The following is a 23,577-nucleotide window of genomic DNA, read 5'->3' as shown; positions in this document are numbered from 1 at the left end:
GAATTCAGTGCCACAGACACTGTGAACACCAAGTCATTGGGTATATTTAAGGCAGGGGTTGATCGGTTCTTGATTAGTCAGGGCATAAAATGTTATGGGAGAAGGTGGAGGATGGGGTTGAGTGAAATGGTGGAGCAGACTCAGTGGGTCAAATGGCCTGATTCTGCTCCTGTGTATTATGGTCTTATTGTCCAGTATGTGGAGGGTATGTGGTGACCAGGAAGGACCCAGTGTGTGGAGGGTGTATGGTAAACTGGGCCCAGTGTGTCGTGACCTGGCTTCAGTATATGGTGACCATGGCCCAGTGTGTGGAGGTGTGATGGATATTTTCTGATATTCTGCCTCCCATCTATTGGTTGCGGTCAAAGCTCCGTGAAAATAAAAGCTGTTTAATGTAAATATTGTCTGAATCACATGTTTTGTGTGACTCACCCCTAAGTGACCATCATTGTAATCTTGAGTGCTGTGTGTTCTGTAAGGCCGATCCCTGAGTGATCGCCATTTAAATTTTGAATGCTGTGTGTTTTGTGTGACTCGTCCCTGAGTGCACGTCATTGTAATTTTGAATGCTAGATGTTCTGTGTGGCCCATCCTGGGTTGGCCATCATCATGAATTTGAGCATTGTGTATTATAAGGGCATTAAACCATAAGACATAGGAGCATAATTAGGACATTCAGCCCGTCGAATCTGCTCCCCCATTGCATCATGGCTGATCCCAGATCCCACTCAACCCCATACACCTGCCTTCGCACCATGTCCTCTGATGCCTTGACAATCAACTTCCGTCTTAAATGTAACCCACAAACTTCGCCTCCATCATAGACCCTTCTGGCTATATAAAAAAATTACTCCTTACCTCTGTTCAAAAGGGTCATCTCTCAATTTTGAGGCTGTGCCCTCTAATACTGGATTCTAATAGGAAACATCCTCTCCATATCATAAGACCATAAGACAAAGGAGCAGAAGTAGGCCATTCGGCCCATTGAGTCTGCTCCGCCATTTTATCATGAGCTGATCCATTTTATCCTATTTAGTCCCACTGCCCCGCCTTCTCACCATAACCTTTGATGCCCTGGCTACTCAGATACCTATCAATCTCTGCCTTAAATACGCCCAATGACTTGACCTCCACTGCTGCCCGTGGCAATAAATTGCATAGATTCACCACCCTCTGACTAAAAAAATTTCTTCACATTTCTGTTCTGAAAGGGCGCCCTTCAATCCTGAAGTCATGCCCTCTCGTACTAGACTCCCCCATCATGGGAAACAACTTTGCCACATCCACTCTGTCCATGCCTTTTAACATTTGAAATGTTTCTATGTGGTCTCCCCTCATTCTTCTAAACTCCAAGGAATACAGTCCAAGAGCAGACAAACGTTACTCATACGTTAACCCTCTCATTCCCGGAATCATTCTCGTGAATCTTCTCTGTACCCTCTCCAACGTCTGCACATCCTTTCTTAAATAAGGAGACCAAAACTGCCCACAGTACTCCAAGTGAGGTCTCACCAGCGCCTCATAGAGCCTCAACATCACATCCCTGCTCCTATACTCTATTCCTCTAGAAATGAATGCCAACATTGCATTCGCCTTCTTCACTACTGACTCAACCTGGAGGTTAACTTTAAGGGAATCCTGTACGAGGGCTCCCAAGTCCCGTTGCATCTCCGAACTTTGAATTCTTTCCCCATTTAAATAATAGTCTGCCTGTTTATTTTTTCTGCCAAAGTGCATAACCATACACTTTCCAACATTGTACTTCATTTGCCACTTCTCTGCCCATTCTTCCAATCTATCCAAGTCTTTCTGCAGACTCTCCGTTTCCTCAGCACTACCGGCCCCTCCACCTATCTTTGTATCGTCAGCAAACTTAGCCACAAAGCCATCTATTCCATAATTCAGATCGTTGATGTACAATGTAAAAAGAAGCGGCCCCAACACTGATCCCTGTGGAACACCACTGGTAACCGGCAGCCAACCAGAATAGGATCCCTTTATTCCCACTCTCTGTTTCCTGCCAATCAGCCAACGCTCTATCCACGTATGTAACTTTCCCGTAATTCCATGGGCTCTTATCTTGTTAAGTACCTCATGTGTGGCACCTTGTCAAAGGCCTTCTGAAAATCCAAATATACAACATCCACTACATCTCCCTTGTCTAGTCTACTGGTAATTTCCTCAAAAAATTGTAATAGGTTTGTCAGGCAGGATTTTCCTTTAAGGAATCCATGCTGAGTTCTGCCTATCTTGTCATATGCCTCCAGGTACTCTGTAACCTCATTCTTGACAATCGACTCCAACAACTTCCCAACCACCGGCGTCAAGCTAACAGGTCTATAATTTCCTTTTTGCTTCCTTGCCCCCTTCTTAAATAGCGGAGTGACATTTGCAATCTTCCAGTCTTCCGGAACTATGCCAGAATCTATCGACTTTTGAAAGATCATCGCTAATGCCTCCGCAATCTCCACAGCTACTTCCTTCAGAACACGAGGATGCATTCCATCTGGTCCAGGAGATTTATCGAGCTTTAGCCTATTCAGCTTCCTGAGTACTTTCTCTGTCGTAATTGTGACTGCGCACACTTCTCTTCCCTGCCACCCTTGAGTGTCCGGTATTCTGCTGTCTTCCTCAGTGAAGACTGATGCAAAATACTTGTTCAGTTCCTCTGCCATCTCCTCATCTCCCATTACAATTTCTCCAGTATCATTTTCTATCGGTCCTATATCTACTCTCACCTGTCTTTTACTCTTTATATACTTGAAAAAGCTTTTCGTATCCTCTTTGATATTATTTGCTAGTTTCCTTTCATAGTTATTCTTTTCTCTCTTAATGACCTTCTTGGTTTCCTTTTGTAAGGTTTTAAAAACTTCCCAATCCTCTGTCTTCCCACTAATTTTTGCTTCCTTGTATGCCCTCTCCTTAGCTTTAACTTTGGCTTTGACTTCTCTTGTCAACCATGGTTGCATCCTATTTCCACTCGAAAATTTCTTCTTTTTTGGAATATACCTGTCTTGCACATTCCTCATTTTTCGCATAAACTCCAGCCACTGCTGCTCTGCCGTCTTTCCCGCCAGTGTCTCTTTCCAGTCAACTTTGGCCAGTTCCTCTCTCATGCCACTGTAATTTCCTTTACTCCACTGAAACACCGACACATCAGATTTCGGCTTCTCTTTTTCTAATTTCACAGTGAACTCAATCATGTTATGATCACTGTCTCCTAAGGGTTCCTTCACCTCAATCTCTCCAATCACCTCCGGTTCATTACACAATACTCATTCCAGTACAGCCGATCCCCTAGTGGGCTCAACAACAAGCTGTTCTAAAAAGCCATCTAGCAGACATTCTACAAATTCTCTCTCTTGAGATCCAGTGCCGACCTGATTTTTCCAATCTACTCGCATGTTAAAATCCCCCACAATTATCATAACACTGCCCTTCTGACAAGCCTTTTCTATTTCCAGTTGTAATTTGTAGTCCACATCCCTGCAGCTGTTTGGAGGCCTATAAATAACTGCCATCAGGGTCTTTTTACCCCTGCTATTCCTTAGCTCAACCCATAAAGATTCTGCACCTTCCGATCCTATATCACCTCTTTCTAATGATTTAATATCATTTCTTACCAATAAAGCCACACCTCCCCCTCTGCCTACCTTCCTATCCTTCCGATACACCGTGTATCCTTGGACGTTCAGCTCCCAGAGACATGCATCCTTTAGCCAGGTCTCAGTGATGGCCACAATATCATACCTGCCAATCTGTAGCTGTACAACAAGATCATCCACCTTATTCCTTATGCTGCATGCATTTAAGTACAACACCTTAAGACCAGTATTTGATACTTTTTGCTTTGATTTCACTGCAACTTTATTGCACTTCAACTCATCCCAATGGCTACACATTTGCCCCATCACCTGCCTGTCTTTCCTGACATCTTTACTGCTCACTATCTTAGATTTATTTCTGTTTTCCCCTTCCTCCGCTCTATCATTCCGGTTCCCATCCCCCTGCCAAATTAGTTTAAACCCTCCCTAACAGCTCTTTTAAACTTTCCCGCCAGGATATTGGTGCCCTTCGGGTTCAGGTGTAACCTGTCCTTTTTGAACAGATCATACTTTCCCCAGAAGAGATCCCAATTATCCAAGAATCTGAAGCCCTGCCCCCTACACCAGTCTCTCAGCCAGGCATTCATCTGCCTGATCCGACGACTCTTGCCCTCGCTAGCACATGGCACAGGTAGCAATCCCGAGATTACTACCCTGGTGGTCCTGCTTCTCAGCTTCCTTCCTAACTCCTGGAAATGTCTCTTCAGGACTTCCTCCTTTGTCCTATCTATGTCATTGGTACCAACATGTACCAAGACAACTGGCTGCTCACCCTCCCTCTTTAGAATATTCAGGACCCGATCTGAGACATCCCGTACCCTGGCACCTGGGAGGCAACACACCATGCGGATATCTCTGTCAGGCTCACAGAATCTCCTGTCTGTTCCCCTGACTATGGAATCCCCCACGACTACCGCATTTCTCTTCTCCCTCCTTCTCTCCACCCTATCTAGTCCTTTCAACCTTCAGTAGGTTTCAATGAGATCCCCACGCATTGTTCTAAATTCCAGTCAGTACAGGCCCAAAGCGGCCATCTGCTCATATGTTAACCCTTTAATTCCTGGAATCATCCTCGTGAACCTCCTCTCCAATGACAACACACCCTTTCTGATATAAGGGATCCAAAACTGTTGACAGTGCTCTAAATGTGGCCTGTCTAGTGTTTTATAAAGGGTCAGCATTATTTCCTTGCTTTTATATTCTTTTCCCCTTGAAATAAAACCCAACATTGCATTTGCCTTGTCTACCACAGACTCAACCTGTAAATTAACGTTCTGAGAGTCTTGCACAAGGACTGCTAAGTCCCCCTGCACCTCTGATCTTGGAACCTTCTCCCCATGTAGATAATAGTCTGCACTATTGTTTCTTTTACCAAAAAGCATTATTTTCATCTCCCAACACTATATCTGCCACTTTTTTGCCCATTCTTTCAATTTATCTAATCCTGCTGAAATCGCTTTGCCCCCTCAGCAATACCACCCTCTACCTTTCTTCATATCATCTGCAAACTTTGCCACAAAGCCATCAATTTGATTCTTCAGATCATTGACAAACAATGTGAAAAATAGCAGTCCCAAAACTGACCCCTGAGGACCACCACTAGCCACTGGCAGCCAGACAGAAAACATAGAACGTAGAATAGTACAGCACATTGCAGGCCCTTCGGCCCACAATGTTGTGCCGACCCTCAAACCCTGCCTCCCATATAACCCCACCACTATAATTCCTCCATATACCTGTCTAGTAGTCTCTTAAACTTCACTAGTGTATCTGCCTCCACCATTGACTCAGGCAGTGCATTCCACGCATCAACCACTCTCTGAGTAAAAAACCTTCCTCTAATATCCCCCTTGAACTTCCCACCCCTTACCTTAAAGCCATGTCCTCTTGTATTGAGCAGTGGTGCCCTGAGGAAGAGGCGCTGGCTGTCCACTCTATCTGTTCCTCTTAATATCTTGTACACTTCTATCATGTCTCCTCTCATGCTCCTTCTCTCCAGAGAGTAAAGCCCTAACTCCCTTAATCCCTGATCATAATGCATACTCTAATCCAGGCAGCATCCTGGTAAATCTCCTCTGTACTCTTTCCAGTACTTCCACATCCTTCCTATAGTGAGGCAACCAGAAATGGACACAGTACTCCAAGTGTGGCCTAACCAGAGTTTTATAGAGCTGCATCATTACATCTCGACTCTTAAACTCTATCCCTCAACTTATGAAAGCTAACACCCCATAAGCGTTCTTAACTACCCTATCTACCTGGCAGGTCCCTTTTATTCCCACTGGCTGCCTCCTGCCTGTCAGCCATTCCTCTATCCATGCCAGTATCTTTTCTGTAACGCCATAGGACTTTATCTTGTTAAGCAGCTTCATCTGTGGCACCTTATCAAATGCCTTCTGAAACCAAGTAAGTGACACCCACTGCCTCTTCTTTGTCCACCCTGTTTGTTACTTCCTCGAAGAACTCTAACAGATTTGCCAGGCAAGATTTTTCTTCACAGAAACCATGTTGACTTTGAATAATTTTATCATTAATCTCCAAGTACCCTGATTTCTCATCCTTAATAATAGACTCCAACACTTTCCCAACCACTGAGGTTAGGCTAGCTGGCCTTTAATTTGCTTTCGGTAGGAAAGGTTCCACACGGTAGGCTTATTCAGAAAGTCAGAATGCATGGGATCCAGGGAAGTTTGGCCAGGTGGATTCAGAATTGGCTTGCCTGCAGAAAGCAGAGGGTCATGGTGGAGGGAGTACATTCGGATTGGAGAGTTGTGACTAGTGGTGTCCCACAAGGGTCGGTCCTGGGACCTCTACTTTTAGTGATTTTTATTAACGACCCGGATGTGGGGAAAGTAGGGTGGGTTGGCAAGTTTGCAGATGACACAAAGGTTGGTGGAGTTGTGGATAGTGTAGAGGATAGTGCAGAGAGACATTGACAGGATGCAGAAGTGGGTTGAGAAGTGGCAGATGGAGTTCAACCCGGAGAAGTGTGAGGTCGTACTCCAAGGCAGAGTACAAAGTAAATGGTAGGATACTTGGTAGTGTGGAGGAGCAGATGGATCTAGGGGTACATGTCCATAGATCCCTGAAAGTTGCTTCACAGGTAGATAGGGTAGTTAAGAAAGCTTATGGGGTGTTAGCTTTCATAAGTCAAGGGATAGAGTTTAAGAGTCACGGGGTAATGATGCAGCTCTATAAAACTCTGGTTAGACCACACTTAGAGTAGTGTGTCCAGTTCTGGTCACCTCACTATAGGAAGGATGTGGAATCATTGGAAAGGGTACAGAGGAAACTTACCAGGATGCTGCCTGGTTTAGATTATGATCAGAGATTAAGGGAGCTAGGGCTTTACTCTTTGGAGAGAAGGATGAGAGGAGACATGAAAGAGGTATACAAGATATTAAGAGGAATAGATAGAGTGGACAGCCAGCGCCTCTTCCCCAGGGCACCACTGCTCAATACAAGAGGGTTTTAAGGTAAGGGGTGGGAAGTTCGAGGAATATATTAGAGGAAGGCTTTTTACTCAGAGAGTGGTTGGTGCGTGGAATGCACTGCCTAAGTCAGTGGTGGAGGCAGATACACTCGAGAAATTTAAGAGACTGCTAGACAGGTATATGGAGGAATTCAAGGTGGGGAGTTATATGGGAGGTATGGTTTAAGGGTTGGCACAACATTGTGGGCCGAAGGGCCTGTACTGTGCTGTATTATTCTGTGTTCTATGTTCTTTTACCTTCCACCCTTCTTAAAGAGTGGAGTGACACTTACAATCTTGCAGTACTCTGAGACCATGCCAGAATCAAGTGATTCTTGAAAGAACATGACCAATGCATTTGTTATCTCTTCAGCAACCTTTCTTAGAACTCTGGGATGTAGTCCGTCTGGTCCAAGTGACTCAGCCACCTTAAGACTTTAGAGTTTGCCTCATACTTTTTCCTTTGTAATATAGAAACATAGAAAATAGGTGCAGGAGTAGGTCATTCGGCCCTTCAAGCCTGCACCGCCATTTATTATGATCATGGCTGATCATCCAACTCAGAACCCCGCCCCAGCCTTCCCTCCATACCCCCTGACCCCCGTAGCCACAAGGGCCATATCTAACTCCCTCTTAAATATAGCCAATGAACTGGCCTCAACTGTTTCCTGTGGCAGAGAATTCCACAGATTCACCACTCTCTGTGTGAAGGAGTTTTTCCTAATCTCAGTCCTAAAAGGCTTCCCCTTTATCCTCAAACTGTGACCCCTCGTTCTGGACTTCCCCAACATCGGGAACAATCTTCCTGCATCTAGCCTGTCCAATCCCTTTAGGATTTTGTACGTTTCAATCAGATCCCCCCTCAATCTTCTAAATTCCAACGAGTACAAGCCTAGTTCATCCAGTCTTTCTTCATATGAAAGTCCTGCCATCCCAGGAATCAATCTGGTGAACCTTCTTTGTACTCCCTCTATGGCAAGGATGTCTTTCCTCAGATTAGGGGACCAAAACTGCACACAATACTCCAGGTGTGGTCTCACCAAGGCCTTGTACAACTGCAGTAGTACCTCCCTGCTCCTGTACTCGAATCCTCTTGCTATAAATGCCAGCACACCATTCGCCTTTTTCACCGCCTGCTGTACCTGCATGCCCACTTTCAATGACTGGTGTATAATGACACCCAGGTCTCGTTGCACCTCCCCTTTTCCTAATTGGCCACCATTCAGATAATAATCTGTTTTCCTATTTTTGCCACCAAAGTGGATAACTTCACATTTATCCACATTAAATTGCATCTGCCATGAATTTGCCCACTCACCCAACCTGTCCAAGTCACCCTGCATCCTCTTAGCATCCTCCTCACAGCTAACACTGCCGCCCAGCTTCATGTCATCTGCAAACTTGGAGATGCTGCATTTAATTCCCTCATCCAAGTCATTAATATATATTGTAAACAACTGGGGTCCCAGCACTGAGCCTTGCAGTACCCCACTAGTCACTGCCTGCCATTCTGAAAAGGTCCCGTTTATTCCCACTCTTTGCTTCCTGTCTGCTAACCAATTCTCTATCCACATCAATACCTGACCCCCAATACCGTGTGCTTTAAGTTTGCACACTAATCTCCTGTGTGGGACCTTGTCAAAAGCCTTTTGAAAATCCAAATATACCACATCCACTGGTTCTCCCCTTTCTACTCTACTAGTTACATCCTCAAAAAATTCTATGAGATTCGTCAGACATGATTTTCCTTACACAAATCCATGCTGACTTTGTCCGATGATTTCACCGCTTTCCAAATGTGCTGTTATCACATCTTTGATAACTGACTCCAGCAGTTTCCTCACCACCGACGTTAGGCTAACCGGTCTATAATTCCCCGGTTTCTCTCTCCCTCCTTTTTTAAAAAGTGGGGTTACATTAGCCACCCTCCAATCCTCAGGAACTAGTCCAGAATCTAACGAGTTTTGAAAAATTATCACTAATGCATCCACTATTTCTTGGGCTACTTCCTTAAGCACTCTGTGATGCAGACCATCTGGCCCTGGGGATTTATCTACCTTTAATCCCTTCAATTTACCTAACACCACTTCCCTACTAACATGTATTTCGCTCAGTTCCTCCATCTCACTGGACCCTCTGTCCCCTACTATTTCTGGAAGATTATTTATGTCCTCCTTAGTGAAGACAGAACCAAAGTAATTATTCAATTGGTCTGCCATGTCCTTGCTCCCCATAATCAATTCACCTGTTTCTGTCTGTAGGGGACCTACATTTGTCTTTACTAGTCTTTTCCTTTTTACATATCTACAAACGCTTTTACAGTCAGTTTTTATGTTCCCTGCCAGTTTTCTCTCATAATCTTTTTTCCCCTTCCTAATTAAGCCCTTTGTCCTCCTCTGCTGAACTCTGAATTTCTCCCCGTCCTCAGGTGAGCCACTTTTTCTGGCTAATTTGTATGTTTCTTCTTTGGAATTGATACTATCCCTAATTTCTCTTGTCAGCCACGGGTGCACTACCTTCCTTGATTTATTCTTTTGCCAAACTGGGATGAACAATTGTTGTAGTTCATCCATGCAATCTTTAAATGCTTGCCATTGCATATCCACCGTCAATCCTTTAAGTGTCATTTGCCAGTCTATCTTAGCTAATTCACGTCTCATACCTTCAAAGTTACCCCTCTTTAAGTTCAGAAGCTTTGTTTCTGAATTAACTATGTCACTCTCCATCTTAATGAAGAATTCTACCATATTATGGTCACTCTTACCCAAGGGGCCTCTCACGACAAGATTGCTAATTAACCCTTCCTCATTGCTCAAAACCCAGTCCAGAATAGCCTGCTCTCTAGTTGGTTCCTCGACATGTTGGTTCAAAAAATCATCCCACATACATTCCAAGAAATCCTCTTCCTCAGCACCTTTACCAATTTGGTTCACCCGATCTACATGTAGATTGAAGTCACCCATTATAACTGCTGTTCCTTTATTGCACACTTTTCTAATTTCCTGTTTAATACCATCTCCGACCTCACTACTACTGTTATAGTAATGAGACTCACTCTTACTCCCTGATACTCACAGACCTCTGGCACACTGCTAGTGTCTTCCACAGTGAAAGCTGATGCTAAGTACTTCTTATATTCATGTGGCATTTCTTTGTCACACATTACTACCTCACTGGCATCTTTTTCCACTGGTCCAATATCAACCCTCACCTCCCTTTTATTCTTTATATAACTGAAAAAACATTTGGTATCTTGCTTTAAATTATTGGCTTGTCTGCTCTCATATTTCATCTTCACCTTTTGTTACAGGCTTTTAGTTGCCTTTTGGATTTTAAAAGCTTCCCAATCATCCAAATTCCTACTCATTTTTGTTACCTTATATGCCTTTCCTAGGCTTTTATGGAATTCTTAACTTCCCTTGTCAGCCACAGTTGCCTACCACTGCCATTTGAGAACTGCATCTGTGAGACTTATCTATCCTACACCTTGTGAACTATTCCCAGAAACCTTTAGTCAATTCTGCTCTGACGTAATCCCCGCTGGTATCATCCTCCAGGCCACCTGGGCAAGCTTCTCACTCATGCCTCTGTAATTCCCTTTCTTACATTGTTACATCTGAATCAGAATCAGAATCAGAATCAAGTTTATGATCAACAGCATGTTTTGTGAAATTTGTTAACTCAGCAGCAGCAGTTCAATGCAATAGTTAATATAGAATAAATAAATAATTTACACATATGTATATTGAGTAGAACCCGGCTGGTGGCATAGTGGCATCAGCGTCGGACTTTGGGACGATAGGTCCCGAGTTCGAATCCAGTTCCAGCCGGCTCCCCCGCACGTTTTCCATCCGTGCTGGGTTACGAGCTGGTGATCTCTTTGGAAACTCACCCAGCAGAAGGCAATGGCAAACCACTGCTGTAACTTGCCTCGTACACGATCAGAGAGGCGTAGAGGTAAATAATCCGCTAACCGGAGAAATTCTGGATGCGACGTACCTTTCCTTTGTATTGAATAGATCAAAAATCATGCAAAAACAGAAATAATACATATTATAATGCAGACACCTCATCCCTTATTTATTTATTTAATATCTTTTTTATTTTCCCCCCTTTTTTTCTCTCTCTTTTCTCCCTCTGTCCCTCTTACTATAACTCCTTGCCTGCTCTCCACCCTCTGGGCTCCCCTCCCCCCTTCTCTCTCTCTCCCCCCTTCTCTCTCTCTCCCCAGGCTTCCCATCCCATGATCCTCTCCCTTCTCCAGTCTGGTACCCCTTTTGCCAATCTACTTTCCAGCTCTTAGATCCACCCCTCCCCTCCTGTCTTCGCCTATCATTTCAGATCTCCCCTCCCCCTCCCACTTTCAAATCTCTTACCATCTCTTCTTTCAGTTAGTCCTGACGAAGGGTCCTGGCCTGAAACGTTGACTGTATCTCTTCCTATAGATGCTGCTTGGCCTGCTGCATTCACCAGCATTTTTTGTGTGTGTTGCATAGTACATATTAGAAAAGTAAGGTAGTGTCCAAGGGTTCGGTGCCCATTTAGGAATCGGATGGCAGAGGGGAAGAAGCTTCAGGAAGGGTAAGACTAAGAAGCTCATACCAATCCTCATAGAGGGATCAGAAGTGGAGAGAGTGAGCAGCTTCAAGTTCTTGGGTGTCAAGATCTTTTGGTCCCAACATATTGATGTAGTAATAAAGAAGGCAAGACAGCGGCTATACTTTATTAGGAGTTTGAAGCGATTTGGCATGTCAACAAATACACTCAAAAACTTCTATAGATGTACCATGGAGAGCATTCTGACAGGCTGCATCACTGTCTGGTGGGGGGGGTGGGGGCTACTGAACGGGACCGAAAGAAGCTGCAGAAGGTTGTATATAGATTTCAGCAAGGCACTTGAGTAGTGTATGTGGATTTTAGCAAGACATTTAATAAGGTACCCCATGCAAGGCTTCTTGAGAAAGTAAGGAGGCATGGGATCCAAGGGGACATTGCTTTGTGGATCCAGAATTGGCTTGCCCACAGAAGGCAAAGAGTGGTTGTGCATGGGACATATTCTGCATGGAGGCCGGTGACCAGTGGTGTGCCCCAGGGATCTGTTCTGGGACCCCTACTCTTTGTGATTTTTATAAGTGACCTGGATGAGGAAGTGGAGTAAATTTGCTGATGACACAAAGGTTGGGGGTATTGTGGATAGTGTGGAGGGCTGTCAGAGGTTACAACGGGACGTTGATAGGATGCAAAACTGGACTGAGAAGTGGCAGATGGAGTTCAACCCAGATAAGTGTGAGGTCATTCATTTTGGTAGGTCAAATATGATGGCAGAATATAGTATTAATGGTAAGACTCTTGGCGGTGTGGAAGATCAGGGGGATCTTGGGGTCCGAGTCCATAGGACACTCAAGGTTGTTACGCAGGTTGACCCTGTGGTTAAGAAGGCATATGGTGCATTGACCTTCATCAATCGTGGGATTGAGTTTAAGAGCAGAGAGGTAATGTTGCAGCTATATAGGACCCTGGTCAGACCCCACTTGGAATACTGTGCTCAATTCTGGTCGCCTCACTACAGGAAGGACATGAAAACCATAGGAAGGGTGCAGAGGAGATTTACAAGGATGTTGCCTGGATTGGCAGGCATGCCTTAGGAGAACAGGTTGAGTGAACTCAGCCTTTCCCCCTTGGAGCGACAGAGGATGAGAGGTGACCTGATAGAGATGATGAGAGGCATTGATTGTGTGGATAGTCAGAGGCTTTTCCCCAGGGCTGAAACTGTTAGCATGAGAGAGCATGGTTTTAAGGTGCTTGGAAGTAGGTATAGAGGAGATGTCAGGGGTAAGTGTTTTATGCAGAGAGTGGTGAGTGCGTGGAATGGGCTGTCGGCGGCGGTGGTGGAGGCAGAAATGATAGGGTCTTTCAAGAGACTTCTGGATGGCTACGTGGAGCCCTCTATTTGGCTGTGGGTAAAGCCTCAGTAGCTCTAGGGTAGTGACATGTTCGGCATAGCTTTGTGGGCCGAAGGGCCTCTACTGTGCTGTATTATGTTTCTATGTAAGGTTGTAAATCTAGTCGGCTCCATCTTGGGCACTAGCCTACAAAAGTACCCAGGACATTTTTAGGGAGCGGTGTTTCAGAAAGGCAGTGTCCATTATTAAGGACCTCCAGCACCCAGGGCATTCCCTTTTCTCACTGTTTCCATCAGGTAGGAGGTACAGAAGCCTGAAGGCACACACTCAGCAATTCAGGAACAGCTTCTTCCCCTCTGTCATCCGATTCCTGAATGGACTTTGAAGCTTTGGACACTACCTCACTTTTTTTAATATACAGTATTTCTGTTTTTGCACATTTTTTAATAATCTATTCAGTATATGTAATTGGTTTGCTTTTTTATTTATTATTATGCTTTATTTTTTTTTCTCTCTCTGTGCGAAGTTATGTATGGCGTTGAACTGCTGCTGCAAAGTTAACAAATTTCACGTCACATGCTGGCGATAATAAACCTGATTCTGATTCTGATTCTGTTCCTGAATCGCTGAGTGTGTGCCTTCAGGCTTCTGTACCTCCTACCTGATGGTAACAGTGAGAAAAGGGCACTGGGTGCTGGGGGTCTTTAATAATGGACGCTGCCTTTCTGAGACGCCGCTCCCTGAAGATGTCCTGGGTACTTTGTAGGCTAGTGCCCAAGATGGAGCTGACTAAATTTACAACCCTCTGCAGTTTCTTTTGGTCCTGTGCAGTTGCCCCACCATACCAGACAGTGATGCAGCCTGTCAGAATGCTTACTCCACAATACATCTATAGAAGTTTTTGAATGTTTTCGTTGACATAACAAATCTCTTCAAACACCTAATAAAGTAGCAGTAGTCTCTGCTGTCTTGCCTTCTTACATAGAATATAGAACATAGAAATCTACAGCACATTACAGGCCATTTAGCCCACAATGTTGTGCCGACCATGTAACTTACTCTAGAAACTTCCTAGACTTTCCCTAGCACAGAGCCCTCTATTTTTCTAAGCTCTATGTTGCTAACTAAGAGGCTCTTAAAAGATCCTATTGTATCCGCTTCCACCATCACCACCGACAGTGCATTCCACGCATCCACTACTTTCTGTGTGAAAAACTTAACCTTGACATCCCCTCGGTATCTTTTTCCAAGCACCTTAAAACTATGCTCTTTCGTGTTAGCCATTTCACCCCTGGGAAGAAGCCTCTGACTATCGACACGATCAATGCCCCTCATCATCTTAAACACCTCTATCAGGTCATCTCTCATCCTCCGTCCCTCCAAGGAGAAAAAGCCAAGTTCACTCAACTTATTTTCATAAGGTATGCCCTCCAATCCAGGCAACATCTTTGTAAATCTCCTCTGCACTCTCTGTAGTATCCACATTGTTCCTGTAGAGAGGTGACCAGAACTGAACACAGTACTCCAAGTGGTGTCTGACCAAGGTCTTATATAGCATTGTAACATTACCTCACGGCTCTTGAACTCAATCCCACAGTTGATGAATGCTATACGCCTTCTTAAAAACACTGCCAACCTGCGCAACAGCTTTGAGTATCCAATGGACACAGACCTCAAGATCTCTCTGATCCTCCACACTGTCAAGAGACTTACTATTAATATTATATTCTGTCTTCATATTTAACCTACCAAAATGAACCACTTCACACTTACGTGGGTTGAAATTTATTTGCCATTTCTCAGCCCAGTTCTCCATCCTATCAATGTCCCGTTGTAACCTCTGACAACATACATGAGGTTTAGGAAGCAAGGATCAGATGGGTCTATTGAGGAATATAGGGTAGCAAGAAAGGAACTTAAGAAGGGGCTGAGAAGAGCAAGAAGGGGGCATGAGAGGGCCTTGGCGAGTAGGATAAAGGAAAACCCCAAGGCATTCTTCAGTTATGTGAAGAACAAAAGGATGACAGGAGTGAAGGTAGGACCGATTAGAGATAAAGTTGGGAAGATGTGTCTGGAGGCTGTGGAAGTGAGCAAGGTCGTCAACGAATACCTCTCTTCGGTATTCACCAATGAGAGGGAACTTGATGACGGTGAGGACAATATGAGTGAGGTTGATGTTCTGGAGCATGTTGATATTAAAGGAGAGGAGGTGTTGGAGTTATTGAAATACATTAGGACGGATAAGTCTCCAGGGCCTGACGGAATATTCCCCAGGCTGTTCCACGAGGTGAGGGAAGAGATTGCTGAGCCTCTGGCTAGGATCTTTATGACCTTGTTGTCTGCAGGAAAAGTACCGGAGGATTGGAGGGAGGCGAATGTTGTCCCCTTGTTCAAAAAAGATAGTAGGGATAGTTCAGGTAATTATAGACCAGTGAGCCTTACGTCTGTGGTGGCAAAACTGTTGGAAAAGATTCTTAGAGATAGGATCTGTGGGTATTTAGAGAATCATGGTCTGATCAGGGACAGTCAGCATGGCTTTGTGAAGGGCGGATCGTGTCTAACAAGCCTGATAGAGTTCTTTGAAGAGGTGACCAGGCATATAGATGAAGGTAGTGCAGTGGATGTGATCTACATGGATTTTAGTAAATAATTTGACAAGGTTCCACACGGTAGACTTATTCAGAAAGTCAGAAGGCATGGGATCCAGGGAAGTTTGACCAGGTGGATTCAGAATTGGCTTGCCTGCAGAAGGCAGAGAGAGGGTCGTGGTGGAGTGAGTACATTCAGATTGGAGGGTTGTGACTGGTGGTGTCCCACAAGGATCGGTTCTGGGACCTCTACTTTTCCTGATTTTTGCAAGTTTGCAGATGACACAAAGGTTGGTGGTGTTGTAGATAGTGTAGAGGATTGTTGAAGGTTGCAGAGAGGCATTGATAGGAAGCAGAAGTGGGCTGAGAAGTGGCAGATGGAGTTCTACCTGGAGAAGTGTGAGGTGGTACACTTTAGAAGGACAAACTCCAAGGCAGAGTACAAAGTAAACGGCAGGATACTTGGTAGTGTGGAGGAGCAGAGGGGTCTGGGGTTACACGTCCACAGATCCCTGAAAGTTGCCTCACAGGTAGATAGGGTAGTTAAGCAAGCTTATGGGGTGTTAGCTTTCATAAGTCGAGGGATAGAGTTTAAGAGTCACAAGGTAATGATGCAGCTCTATAAAACTCTGGTTAGGCCACACTTGGAGTACTGTGTCCAGTTCTGGTCGCCTCACTATAGCAAGGATGTCGAAGCATTGGAAAAGGTACAGAGGAGATTTACCAGGATGCTGTCTGGTTTAGAGAGTATGGATTATGATCAGAGATTAAGGGAGCTAGGGCTTTACTCTTTGGAGAGAGGGAGGATGAGAGGAGATATGATAGAGGTGTACAAGATACTAAGAGGAATAGATAGAGTGGATAGCCAGCGCCTCTTCCCCAGGGCACCACTGCTCAATACAAGAGGACATGGTTTTAAGGTAAGGAGTGGGAAGTTCAAGGGGGATATTAGAGGAAGGTTTTTTACTCAGAGAGTGGTTGGTGCGTGAAATACACTGCCTGAGTCAGTGGTGGAGGCAGATACACTAGTGAAATTTAAGAGACTACTAGATAGGTATATGGAGGAATTTAAGGTGGGGGGTTATATGGGAGGCAGGGTTTGAGGGTTGGCACAACAATGTGGGCCGAAGGGCCTGTACTGTGCTGTACTATTCTATGCTCTATGTTCTATGTAACCCTCCAGACTATCCACAATACCCCAACCTTTGTGTCATCAGCAAACTTACTAACCCACCCTTCTACTTTGTCATACAGGTCATTTATAAAAATCACAAAGAGGACGGGTCCCAGAGCAGATCCCTAGAGAACACCACTGGTCACCGAACTCCATGCAGAATAGGAACCATCTACAATCACCCTTTGCTTTCTGTGGGCAAGCCAATTCTGGATCCACAAAGCAATATCTTCTTGGATCCCATGCCTCCTTACTTTCTGAAGAAGCCTCGCGTGGGGAATCTTATCAAATGCCTTACTGAAATCCACATACACTACATCCACTGCTCTACCTTAATCTATGTGTTTTGTTACGTCCTCAAAGAATTCAGTCAGGTTTGCAAGGCATGACCTGCCCTTGACAAAGCCATGCTGACTATCCCTAATCAGATTATGTCTCTCCAAATGCTCATAAATCCTGCCTTTCAGGATCTTCTCCAACAACTTGCCCACCTCTGAAGTCAGACCCACTGGTGTATATTTTCCTGGGTTACCTTTACTCCCTTTCTTGAACAAGGAAACAACACTTACAACCCTCAAATCCTCCAGTACTTCTCCCGTTCCTGTTGATGATGCAAAGATCATCGCAAGAGGTTCAGCAATCTCCTCCCTCGCTTCCCACAGTAGCCTAGGGCAGTGGTCCCCAACCACCGGGCGGCGAGGAAATGATATGATTTGGCGCTATGAAACGATATGAGTCAGCTGCACCTTTCCTCATTCCCTGTCACGCACTGTTGAACTTTAACCCCCTCCCCACCCATTGGCCGGTCCGCAAGAATATCGTCAATATTAAACCGGTCCGCGGTGCAAAAAAGGTTGGGGACCCCTGGCCTAGGGTGTATCTCATTCGGTCACGGTGACTTATCTAACTTAATGCTTTTCAAAAGCTCCAGCACATCCTCTTTCTTTATGTCTGTATGCTCAAGCATTTCAGTTTGCTGTAAGTCATCCCCACAATTGCCAAGGTTTTTTTCCCTGGTGAGTACTGAAGCAAAGTATTCGTTGTGTACCTCCGCTACCTCCTCCGACTCCATGTACACGTTTCCACTATTGCACCTGATTGGTCCTATTTTCACACAGTTCATCCACGGTTTTGCTCCTGAGTTCTCTATAGCTGCATCGATATGTTGGGACCAGGGTAGGTCCTCAGAGATCTTGGCACCCAAGAACTTGAAACTCTCTCCACATCAGATCCCTCTATGAGGATTGGTATGTGTTCCTTCGTCGTACCCTTCCTGAAGTCCACAATCAGCTCCTTCATCTTACTGATGTTGAGTGCAAAAGGTTGTTGCTGCAACACCATTTCACTAGTTGGTGTATCTCACTCCCATACGCCCTCTCATCTCCATCTGAGATTCTCATCATTGTATCATCAGCAAGTTTATAGATGGTATTTGAGCTATGCCTAGCCACACAGTCATGTGTATACAGAGAGTAGAGCAGTGGGCTAAGAACACTCCCCTGAGGTGCACCAGTGTTGATCATCAGCAAAGAGGAGATACTCCCTCTCAAATTGCAGTATGAATTCAATTATCACTGTCTCCTAAGGGTTCCTTTACATTAAGCTCCTAGTATGGTATTATGCAACGCCAAATTTAAGGTAGTGTTCTGTTTAGCTCATCCCTGAGTGGCTGACATCACTACTTTGAGTGCTGTGCGTTATTTGTGGCTTGTCCCTGAGTGACACAGATTTTATGACTTGAGTGCTATGTGTTCTCTGTGGCTTGTCCCTGAGCGGTCATTTCTGCTTTGTGAGCTATTATTGATGATGTTGTGTTGACAGGTCTAACGTTGCTGCCATCCACGCGGCTGCCGCCTACCTGCAGATGGAGGATGTGGTGAGCATATGCAAAGCAAAGCTGGAATCGATTGTGATTAACTCGAACAGTGACATCAAGGTATTATCTGACATGCAGGGGAATACGGAACCAAGTAGCTGTTTAAACTCTGCCGGGACAAAGACGGATATTGAACAGCAGAGACCAGGGACAGTGCTCAGCTGTGGAGAAGTGACACTTCCTGCTTCACATCCTGATTCTGATCACACAATAGAAGAATTACAGTTACAGTCTAAAAGTATGGACGGATTGTCAGGGAACGCCGATACAAAGAAACCGAAGACTAACACAAGCTTTGTTCTGCAGGTTAATGATGTCAGTGCCAGCAGTGAGAGAAAGTGTAGAAGAATTAAACAAACAAGTAGCTGCACTCAAAGGAAAATAGAGAGGAGCGTAAATGAGAGTGCACCACAGTTAGATACAACCACCCCTCTCCACACTTCAGACTCTGTGTCTCAGTCGGTCTTATGTAATGACAATCAAAATATTTCACCTGAAAGCGAAACTGTTCAGAAAACAAATGGGAAGCAAAATCGAAGGTGCTTGCAGCGAAATGACACATTATTGAGAGAGGCAAGAGAAGTGATTGCTGGGGCCTTGACCAATATCTTCGTGTCCTCTCTAGCCACAGGCGAGGTCCCGGAAGACTGGCGAGTAGCTAATGTTGTTCCGTTGTTCAAGAAGGGAACTAGGGATAATCCTGGAAATTATAGACCGGTGAGTTTCATATCACTAGTATGAAAGTTGCAGGAAAGAATTCTTAGAGATAGGATATATGAGAATTTGAAAAGCCATGACATAATTAGGAAGAGCTAGCATGGCTTTCTACGGGGCAAGTTGTGTCTCACTAACGTGATTGAATATTTTGATGAGGTGACAAAGGTGATCAACGTAGGTAGAGCTGTGGATGTTATCGACATGGATTTTAGTCAGGCGTTTGACAAAGTCCTCATTGGAGGTTTATCCAGAAGATTAAGATGTATGGGATCGTTGGTGAATTGGCCGTTTGGATTCAGAAATGGCTTGTCCATAGAAGACAGAGGGTTGTGGTCAAAGTGACGAATTCTAGCTGGAATTCTGTGACTTGTTATGCATGGATCAGTATTAGGCTCTGTGACGCAGAAGGGAAGAGGAGAAGAGAGGCGAGCAGGTGGTGATAAGGTATTCCTTAGTTGGGGGAGCAGAATGGAGGTTCTGTGGATGGGATTCTCAGATGATATGTTGCCTCGTGGGTGCTAGAACCGGGGATATCTTCGATTGAGTACTCAGCATTCTTATGTGGGAGGGTGAACAGCCAGAGGTCAGGGTCCAGTAGACCATTAGAACAGTATTAGGTTGTTCAGCCCATCGAGTCTGCTCTGCCACTCAACCCCATAAACCTGCCTTCTCGCCATATCCTTTGATGCCTGACCAGTCAGGAAATGATCAATATAGTCACAGACTTGGCTTCCACGCAAGTCTGTGGCAAAGCATTCCACATATTCACTATTTTCTGGCTAAAAAAAAATTCATCTTTCTTTCTTTTTATTAAATTAGTATACAAAAAGTAAACCATGTAGACACTAATACACTGTTGCAATATAAATTTGCAAGAGATATTAATACACAAAAAAAAACTAGTACAAACAGTGCAGTTTAGATATAAAATAACAAGGTAATATAATAGTATACTAATCTTCCATACATAACAGTAAAGAGAAGAAAAAACCCAAAAAAAAAACCCCCAAAAAACCCACCGTGCAACTAATCTAAAAAGCAAAGCAAAGCAATGGGCTAACTAGGTAACAAGTAGACTTAAACAACTTAAAACAATCCTACCCTAAAGCAACCCTAACAACCTTAAAGCTTTTGACAGAGTCGAATGGCCTTACTTATTTAAGGTGCTTGAAATGTTTAATTTCAGCCTGAAATTTATATCCTGGATCAAATTGTTATATCATTCTCCTCTGGCCTCAGTTCGTACTAACTCTTTAAATTCACCTTTTTTTCCTCTTTTTCGAGGTACTAGACAAGGTTGTTCTCTTAGTCCCTTATTATTTGACATTGCATTAGAACCTCTTGCAATTGCTATTCGAGAATCTCCAAATGTTATTGGCATAACTCGTGGTTCAAAGTCTCATAAGGTATCACCTTATGCTGATGACTTACTTTTATATATTTCTAATCCTCAAAAATCTATTCCTGCTGCTTTAGATTTATTAGCACAATTTAGTCTTTTTTCAGGTTATAAGTTAAATCTCAGTAAGAGTGAACTTTTCCCAATTAATAAGCAAGTTCCCTTATATCAGAACCTCCTGTTTAAATTAGTTAATAACCATTTTTCATATCTTGGGATTAAAATTACCTGTAAACATAAGGATTTATTTAAGGCTAATTTCCTACCCTTAATTGATCACATTACTCAACTTTCATTTAAATGGTCTCCACTTTATTTAACTTTGATTGGTCATATTAAATGCTGTTAAGATGTTTATTCTGCCAAAATTTTTATATGTATTTCAGACACTACCGATTTTTGTTCCAAAATCCTTTTTTGACAAAGTTGACTCTAAAATTTCTTCTTCTATTTGGCAAAATAAAAACCCGAGATTGGGTAGAGTACATCTACAGAAAGCTAAGAGAGATGGAGGCTTGGCATTACCTAACTTTAGATTTTATTATTGGGCAATTAATATTCGACACATGAAATTTTGGTTAGTTGACCATGATACACTATCCATTCCTAATTGGGTAGTATTGGAATTACAATCTGCTCAAGGTTATGCACTTGGTTCCATTTTAGGTTCTCCTTTTGATTTGAAACGCTACAAACAGGTTTGTAACCCGATAGTTAAATATACCTTACGTATTTGGTTTCAATTCCGAAAATTTTTCGATCTTAATCGGGCTTGCGATTCCTATTTTAGGTAACATATTCTTTCCCCCCTCTCCCACGGACCGTGCCTTTCAAATTTGGAAGACTAATGGTATATCATGGTTTTTGGATTTATTTTTAGATGGCTCCCTTATGTCTCTTGAACAATTATCTAACAAATATAACTTACCAAGAATACATTTTTTTAGGTATCTCCAAGTTAGAAATTTCCTAAGTACTATGCTCTCTTCCTTTCCGATGTTACCTCCTACATATATTTTAGATACTATAATTAACCTTAACCCATGTCAGAAAGGTGTAACGGCTATTATTTATAATACTATCATGAAACTTAGGAAAGCTCCATTTGATAAGATTAGGTCAGATTGGGAAAAGGAATTGGGCTGTATTATTTCGGCGGATGACTGGGCGCATATTTTACAACTAGTCAATACTTCTTCTATCTGTTCCAAACATTCCCTAATTCAATTTAAAGTTGTTCATAGAGCACATATGTCTAAAGATAAATTAGCTCATTTTTATTCTCATATTAACCCTCATTGTGACAGATGTCATCGGGAGATAGCCTCCTTAACTCATATGTTTTGGTCCTGTCCTACTTTGGATACTTTTTGGAAGGACATTTTTAATATTATTTCAAAGATATTGAATATAGATATTTCTCCCCATCCTATTACCGCTATTTTTGGATTACCTAAAATTTCCAGTAATCTTTCCCCTTCAACCCGTGGAATAATTGCATTTCTTACTTTAATGGCGAAAAGATGTGTTTTACAACATTGGAAGGAGATTAATGCCCCAACTACGTTCTTTTGGTTTTCTCAGACGATACTATGTTTAAATTTGGAGAAAATTAGAAGAAATCTTTATGATACTTCAGTTAAATTTGAACAGACTTGGAGACCTTTTATTCAACATTTTCATTTAATGTAATTTTTTTTTCTCTTTGCCCATATTTACATTTCCTTCTTGCTTTTTTAACTGTTTTTAATGGAGGTCAGGTTTGAGGACGTGATTGTTTTAAGTTGTTTAAAAATTCATCTTTACCTCTGTTCTAAAAGGTCACCCCTGAACCTTGAGGCCCTGACCTTTAGTTCCGAATACCCCCACCATCCTCTCCACATCCACCCTACCTAGTCCTTTCAACAGTCGGCAGGTTTCAATGAGATCCCCATACATTCTTCTAAATACCAGTGAGTACAGGCCCAAAGCTGTGAAATGCTCCTCATATGTTAACTCCATCATTCCCAGAATCATCCTTGTGAACCTCCTCTGGACTCTCTCCAATGACAACACATCCTTTCTGATATTTGAGGCCCAAAGCTGTTGACAGTACGAGTGCAGCCTGACTAGTGTCTTATAAAGGCTCAGCATTATCTCCTTGCTTTTATATTCTATTCTCTTTGAAATAAATGCGAACATTGCATTTGTCTTCTTTACCACACACTCTACCTGTAAATTAATGCTCTGGGTGTCTTGCACGAGGATTCCTAAGTCCCTCTGTATCTCTGATGTTTGAATCTTCTCCCCATTTAGATAATTGTCCGGACTGATGTTCCTTTCACTAAAATGCATTATCATACATTTCCCAAAGCTGTGTTCCATCTGCCACTTTTTTGCCCGTTCTTCCAATTTATCCAAGACCTTCTGCAATCACATTGCTTTCTCAGCACTACCTACCCATCCACCTATCTTTGTATCATCCACAAACTTTGCCAAAAAGCCATCAATTCCATTATCTAAATCATTGACAAACAATGTGAAACGTAGTGGTCCCAATACTGACCCTTGAGGAACACCACTAGTCACTGGCAGCCAACCAGAAAAGGCCCCTTTTGTTCCCACTAACTGCCTCCTACCTGTCAGCCATTCTACTATCCATGCCAGTATCTTTCCTAAAACGCCATAGGATTTTATTGTTAAGCTGCCTTACGTGTGGCGCTTCATCAAATGTTTTCTGAAAATCCACTGCCTCTCCTTTGTCCACCCTGCTTGTTTCTTCCTCGAAGAATTCTATCAGATTTGTCAGGCAAGATTCCCCTTCACAGAAACCATGCTGACTTTGACATTTTATCATTAGTCTC

At 43.4% G+C, this 23,577-nt stretch overlaps 1 protein-coding gene across 3 annotated transcripts in view; it reads left to right on the top strand.

The window, feature by feature from the left end:
• The window catches only part of LOC140196123 (myoneurin-like), a 137,985-nt gene that overhangs the window by 34,847 nt on the left and 79,561 nt on the right, over positions 1 to 23,577 (top strand). For 2 of the 3 annotated variants that reach the window (XM_072254841.1, XM_072254840.1), the window contains exon 3: positions 18,564 to 19,335. In XM_072254841.1, coding sequence (XP_072110942.1) covers positions 18,564 to 19,335 — 772 coding nt within the window. The remainder of the gene's footprint in view (positions 1 to 18,563; positions 19,336 to 23,577) is intronic. The other variant, XM_072254842.1, reaches the window with a different exon arrangement.

Source organism: Mobula birostris, chromosome 4 (assembly GCF_030028105.1).
Source record: "Mobula birostris isolate sMobBir1 chromosome 4, sMobBir1.hap1, whole genome shotgun sequence".
Classification (NCBI taxonomy): domain Eukaryota; kingdom Metazoa; phylum Chordata; class Chondrichthyes; order Myliobatiformes; family Myliobatidae; genus Mobula; species Mobula birostris.
This window is presented reverse-complemented; position numbering and strand designations above follow the sequence as displayed.